General features: G+C 43.1%; 1 protein-coding gene across 1 annotated transcript in view; it reads left to right on the top strand.

Annotated features, from left to right (window-relative positions):
- Nucleotides 1–640: 640 nt before the first annotated feature.
- col5a2a (collagen, type V, alpha 2a) overlaps nucleotides 641–7,052 on the top strand; it is a 32,098-nt gene continuing 25,686 nt past the window's right edge. Inside the window, exon 1 of the mRNA XM_086090960.1 lies at nucleotides 641–900. Within this exon, the coding sequence (XP_085947086.1) occupies nucleotides 816–900 (85 nt within the window). The 5' untranslated portion in view covers nucleotides 641–815. The remainder of the gene's footprint in view (nucleotides 901–7,052) is intronic.

Below are 7,052 nucleotides of genomic sequence, written 5' to 3'. Positions count from 1 at the left end.
TACATTTCTTCCTGAAGAGCAGCAATCATGTTTCCAGGTCAGTTGAACCCGGGGGCAAGTTTAGTTATCCAAATCTGAAGAAACAAATGCTCGTAAACTTCTTTTTTTTTATCAACTCTTGTACACACACGGAGGATCGATCACTCGTTTTTTATTGCCGCACGACGAGGATGTTCCGTTTTCAAAACATGACATTTACGATTCGAAACTTTTTGTTGACTTATGTGTAAACAACTTGTGCCCACTGGTGTGTATGTATGGAAGGTGCGAATGTTCGCTGGTGGTGGGCGGGGCCGTAGGCGCTCTCACTGTTATGCAGCTTACCGCCTGCCGCAGTGCGAACGTGTGAGCGCATGAATAATTCCAACGGAAAGCAACTTTGAGTGTCTCGAAAAAAGCGTGTGAAATAAAAATCCCACGCCTTCTCATTCATTAAACGTTGATCAATTTCAAGGCCAAATGATCGGGAGAGTCTTCGGATGTTTTGCACAAGCGCTGTAAAGCGTCCGAAGTGGCGAACATGGGTGTAGTTCTTTCTCGCAGGCAGCGCGAGAGGGATGGGAGAGGGCTGACAAAAGGGGGAGGAAAATTAGGCTGGCCAGCATTCTTCTCATTTAAAGCTGTAACTACTCCCCAAAAAAAAAAAAAAAGGAAAAGAAAAAAGGCACTTACGCAGTCTGGGCTGCTTGCTGCTTACAAGGAGACGCTCGTTGCTATTCATGCAGTGACAACCTCTTCTTTTTCTCCCCTCTTTTTTTTAATCCCTTTTCCCCCCTTTTCGCCTACAAGGGGAGGCTCATGTCTTTCTTGTAGACATGATGGACTTTGTACACTTAAGGATTTTCCTTTTTTTGGTGGTCTCCATCGCTCGGGTTTTGATTGTGACGTGCCAGGATGACGGTGAGTGGAGTCCGTCCGTCCCGTCCCTCGTTGCCGTTTATTTGAAAGTCCTGATTGCAAAAAAAAGCCGCTTGTTTGGCGGCTCTCTAAACTTGACCGAGGCGTGCGCTTGTTTTCATTTCAAACAAGACTTTTCACGCCAGGGCAAGATCAAGTTTTGTTGGATGCGCCGTGCAAAAAAAAACAACATTCACAGTTGCTTTGGAATAGAGAAAATGTCAAAAAATTAATGGGAGTGAATTTTGGAATTGTGCAAATTGAGCATGTGTGCAAACGCGGACATCTGTCAGTGATTGCGAGTGACGTCACCTTTTGGGGGGAAAAAAGTGCAAAGAAGGAAATGAGCACCTTTTGTGGTTTTCCATGACTCCTGCACAACTTCCATTGGAACATTCATTATGTGTTACCACAAGACGCCCCCCCCCCAACCCCTCCCCCCAACCCCTCCCCATTGCGCTACATTGGACATCTGCAAAGACAATTTCTTTGCTGAGATGTCTGAGAGGGAACACGGACTCACTGCTATGTTAATTTGGGGCAGATGTGACGGGACTTGAAGATGGGAGGGGGGGGGGGGGTTGTGGGCGGGGGGTCTTGATCCTGCCTGCCGGAGTCTCTGAGTCACGGGAAGGCCCATGAGGAGGACTTTGGGCTGCTAAAGTCTTCAGCTGGCAATCCGATGAGGTGGAACACCTGATGAGTGTTCTTGTTTGAGTTGACCCGCGCGTCGCCCGCTTTTTTTTTTTTGTTTTGACCTCCTGACGTCACACGATGATGATGTCACTTGGCAACTCATTTGATTGGCTCTTACTCGAATACGTCTTTTGATTAGATTCTCACTCACCGTTAAATGATCGCGTCGATGGATGCTTTTACGACAACAAAACAACTGACGAGCACGGCAGATAGAGCGCCACCTTGTGGTCAATGTCGATTATTATCATGCAAGATTGCCGTTCATTTATTTAAGCCTCCTGTTAAAGTTGCCTCTTGATTTGATCCGGGCCATGTTTAATGATCCAAAAGTATTGGAACAAACAAGATCAGAATAAAATTAATAAATAAATAAAAAATCTTCGTTCCAAACATGTTTTCTGCATATTGTTATTTGATCACACGAGATAAACGATGTTATTGGTCAGGTTTCACATTGGTCGGTTATTAACAAATTATTTGAAAATTGTTGAAAATGACTTGCTCTCTTTGAGAATCAACACACTCTCCATTTTTTGGTTTTCCTAAAAAGTGGTTGTTTTGTTTTGGAGGTGCTAAAGAGAATTGTTGAAGCATTTTAAGATTACAAATGAGATTGTTGACCAATTAAAATAAACACTTCAATTGGTAACACGTGACTGAATTAAGTTAGTCTCAAGCGAATATATTAAGTTTAAATAATTACGAGTTCATTAAACTGAATATGTTTTACCTGAATTAAGACTCCAATCCAAAGTATTAAGTTTCATGAACTCAATTCACTTTGTAATTGTCTTTTTAGAGTGGCGAGGATTCTGTGAGCTGTTGATTACACTTGCAAACTGAAAAACGAATCTAAAGTTTAAAGTGGGCGAGTCTGACCCACAACATCTCAGGGTTAACCAAATGGAAATATAATAAATATTTATTTATTGAATTATGGTAGGCACTGTCGTTACAGTATTTGTATGTACAAACCATAAAGCATGACCTTCACTTGTGTGGGGGGGAAAAAAAATCACGATTTAGTCAACTAAAGATTTCCAACATGGCTTCTTTTATATGTTTTTCCAACCTTATAGCACAACTAAGCTTTGTCATTGTCGCTTCTTGTTCACACTGACTTCGAAGTAATCGTTCCACGGAAATTTGCTTTGTGGAAATCTCAGTCATGCCTTTTTTTTTCTCTTTTGAAGGAAAATATGTTTCACTTTTTTTGGGGGGGGGGGGGGTGATCAACTGCTGAGGCTCTTCTACACTGTGGACGCTTATTATTATTGGATGGAAACAATAATGAAGAAATTGCGACTAAAGTTGTTGCTGCAGTTGGATGGCACTTTTAAGATGGAAAATTGCGGTGCAAGCTGACACGTTTCTGTCCTCATCGTTTTGGACAGAAAAGACAGCGAGAAAAAAAAAAGTTGTCTGGAGGGCAACGGGTTTTGCTGGAACGATATGCGAGGAAGCCGGTGAGATTGGAGAAAGAAACGCTTTGAAGGTTCACAGATCTTATGCTTTGCGCACATGTGGACCGTTTGCATGCACATGATTGTTTTGTTTTTTTTCAAAAAAAAATTCAGGGCGTGCGAGGAAGTGGCATCACAAAAAAAAAAGACTTAAAAGCTGATTGCAGGAAATGACAATCTTGGAGAATTGTTTTTCCTCGTAATCAAAAATGCCAATCAAATAGAATTAACTACTTAAATATTCATTTCATAGAAAAGAGCGCAACCAAATGACATCCATTTATATTCAATATTTATCCATTAGCTGACAAACAACATGGCTGCACACAGATCGGATCTACTTTACAAACATGCAGTCAGCTTTGCCAACTTTGGTCGCTTTATTTAGCCAGACTCCTTTGACAACTATTAAAGTAAAAAAAACATTTTTTTATTTAATTCTCGCTTAGAAACAGACCAAGATGAGCAGAAATATTTTTTGCATGTTTTCCATGTTACAGGAAAGCAATCACGGAATATCGTCGGACATGCGGCTCAAATTTTGCGAATGGCTTAAATCATGCACGGCATAAATCATCGCAGAGGCACAATCTAAAATGTTATCGTGTTTGTCATTATTATTCATTAATGCATTCAATATATTGATTTATACAATCAATGTCTGCCTGCAGCCCGATCAAATTCACTAAAATCACGTTGGACCAGCTGGTCTACCCTGTGCCGACACTTAGACGTGGTCTTAGCAGGTGGAAGTTGAGATGGACTTTCTGCTGCCACATTTTCTCTCCGCCGGGCGTATTTCTAAGTCACTGCCACGCTTGGCGGAGACTGAGCGGCCAAATTGGCACAAATGCATAGGAAGGATCAGCATCAGGATCCGCCGGTATTTCCGCACGGCCACAGATGTGCCGTCTCGGAAAATATGGAGTCCACGGTTTCCATTTATATGTTGCAAAAGCACTAATGTATTCACATTTTGGAACTATTGACCTCAAGTATTTCATATCGGAGCTTTTAATTGGCCCAAAGATAAGGTGGGCGGAGACATCATCAGTTTAGCAGTGCACGTACTTTATTTAAATGATGGGCAACCCCAGGTTGAGATCCTGAGACTTTGATGTGCCGGTTTCAATGACAGTCCAACCTTCATTGGGCTCTTTTTGAAAATGCCGAACGGAAAGCAATCGGTAACCTGAAGACTCGTCCCAGACGCTGACAAGGTCGCTGCGAAATGTCTTCCAACACGCAATGCGACGCGATCGTGGCTTCTTAAGCCTCCTGTCGCGTTGTGGTTCACGTACCACTAGAGGGAGCCCACTGGCGGCGCTTTGTACCACACGTTGAGAATCACGAGCTTCAACACCGTTTATTCCGATTTTTATTCCCGAGCCAACGCCATTTACAGCCCGATCAAATTGGCCCAGGAATGTTCTGACCATCGCAGTGATTGGAAGGCAAGATGAGGGTTTCACAAGTTGGCCTGTCTCCGCATCACCGATTAATAAAGAAAAAAAAATCCCTCCTTCAGAGAATTGAACAGCCAAAAGGCTCAAAACTGCTTTCCCAAATCAACAAAAATCCACATGAGCTCACTTGGATTTCTAAATTGTTTCCAGTTGTTTTCGCCACATCAGCGACATGGCAACAAGCGGGCTTGCTTTTCACCGGCAGTTGCGTCCAAATAGAAGAACGCAGACGGCCCCGATTAGAACCACATGCCGCGTTTTCCAGCTCGGACTCCATTGCACGCGTCTTTCAGGGGCGGCTGCTTGCATACTTTCACGTTGGGGTCGTCCGTTCGGAACGTGCCGACGGTCGCTTCGCTCGTCTCGGCGGCGAACGCAACACGTCGACGTGAGCGCGAGAACCGCGGCTTCATGGGAAGCCGCTTAGGAATGAAACGATCGCAGTCAGCAAATGGAGGCCCGGGCAAGGGTTGAGGTTGGGTGGGGGGGGGGGTGGGGGTGGGGGTTGGGGGGGGATGCTTTCCAGATGTTAGAACTCGTCGCTCTGGCCCTATTTGGAAAATATGACAGAATGTGCCCCGTTACATATGCGGAACTTGAAATGGCCGATTTCGGCCCTCGGACGACTGACGACAAGTCGAGCGAACAATTTGCAGGATGTCGTTGGTTTCTCAAAACGTCTTTTAATGTCCGTCGATCGTCCGCTTTGGCCTTGAATTGCTCTCCTCCAAAACTCTCAGCTGCCACGCACGGGCTTCACAGTGAATAGGACACTTTAAAAGTAAAAAAAAAATACAGTAATGAGTCGCTGCGCCCGTCACAAATCTGAAAACATTCAACAAAAGCGACACGTGGCAGTAAAAATACATTTTTATGCTTGCGTTAACCATTCAAGTGCTGATTTCTGAAATCAAACAATACTGCGTCGTCTTACCAACAAAGTTCATGGGTCACTGTGACCCGAGCGACATTTAAATGCTTAAAAATGTAACATCATGCAAATGATATTCTCTATAAAAAACATTTGAACCATTTGTAAAATGTCATTTATTATTATTATTATTATTATTTATTTATTTTCCATGTTAAATGAATGTGAAAAAAGACGGCAGCAGAGCTTGTTTTGGATCCATTTTTGCATTTACATTTTCAAATGGGTCAATTTGACCCGCAGCAAAAAGAGGAGCGTTGCACAAAAATACAAACTCTAAACAATTATACCAGCCGTGTCAAACATTCAGGGCTCAAATTGAATCATCTGTTTTCAGCAGCAGATTTTAAAATATGACTTGGAAGGTGACAATATTCTCAATTGCAACTGTCCTTGTCTTGTCGCATGGACTAATGACACCTGCTCATCGTCCTCGAGGTCCGGAGTCCTGCAGGTTTTAGATGCTACCGACACACCTGATACTAAAGATCAGGATCATGATAAGGCATGCTGATGCGCTGGCTATGAATCAGGTGTGCTAGTGGGCGGAAACTTCTAAAACCCCGTCGGACTCCGGACCTCAAGGACCGGAATTGGTGAAACATAGCGGATACTTTTTAACTTATTCAAACCCCAAAACATAACAATACGTTTTTTTAATACTTTGCCCTGCACTCCCCAAAACGGCCAGCAGGCGGCAGCGGAGTATAAGAGATGCCGCAACAAGCTCTTTTCTCTCGTGTTTTCAACATGTTTGTGAATCATGATGAAATTGAGCCATATTCTAATGCCAATTGCTGCAAAACAAAAACAGATACAAATGTGCTTTTTTTTTTCCTGATGAAATAAGACGACACTCTAATCGTTATTTCAGTAAGTTCCATGTTTGATAGCAATCAACACAATATTTTGGGGACCTTGCAAAATCTGTCAAAATTCAGTAAAACAGTCGAGAGCGAAGGGGGTTGCATCAGTGAAAATGGCTGCGCGTGAATGACTTAAGGTCTGAGGACAACGACCATAAAATAGTGTGATCTAAAAATCTTTGTCATCTTTGTCTGGAAAATAATCTGGAAAAAAAGTTAAAAAAAGGTGATTTATTTCTTTTTTCTTTTTTCTTCTTGCCAGCGTTTAATGGCTGTTGACACAGCTGGCTCGTGTTGCCATGCAGGTCATGTTGAGGGTTTTTTACCCTCGGGATCTTTTCCTCCGTAGATCGGTTGTCTCTTCCTGTAACCCGGCACTCCCCGGGCGCATGTTGGCTCTCACCCCTGCTGATGATTTCAAACGAGAGCTCTAATTGCTTTCAAGCTTTTACATCTGACAAGACGTCGCGTTCCCACCCGGGGGGAAGTCTTCCCGTCGCTAATGACTTGATGTCATACTTTGAGGTTTTGCGTTTTTGTGTGAAATGTAACACCTGAGAAAATGGCGCTCCAATTAATGCCCAGAAAAATGATCAGATGTAAAAACCACTTTTAAGAGAGAGAAGGTGCTTGTTACGCGTGTGATAATATCCACCGTCAGTCACGGAACACGTCAAGCTCACTTTGCTAAACGCCACAAAATGGTGACTGGAGGCCATAATTGCAGGTT

Source organism: Leptonotus elevatus, chromosome 12 (genome assembly GCF_054856555.1).
Source record: "Leptonotus elevatus isolate MCC_2025b chromosome 12, RoL_Lele_1.0, whole genome shotgun sequence".
Lineage (NCBI taxonomy): Eukaryota > Metazoa > Chordata > Actinopteri > Syngnathiformes > Syngnathidae > Leptonotus > Leptonotus elevatus.
This window is presented reverse-complemented; position numbering and strand designations above follow the sequence as displayed.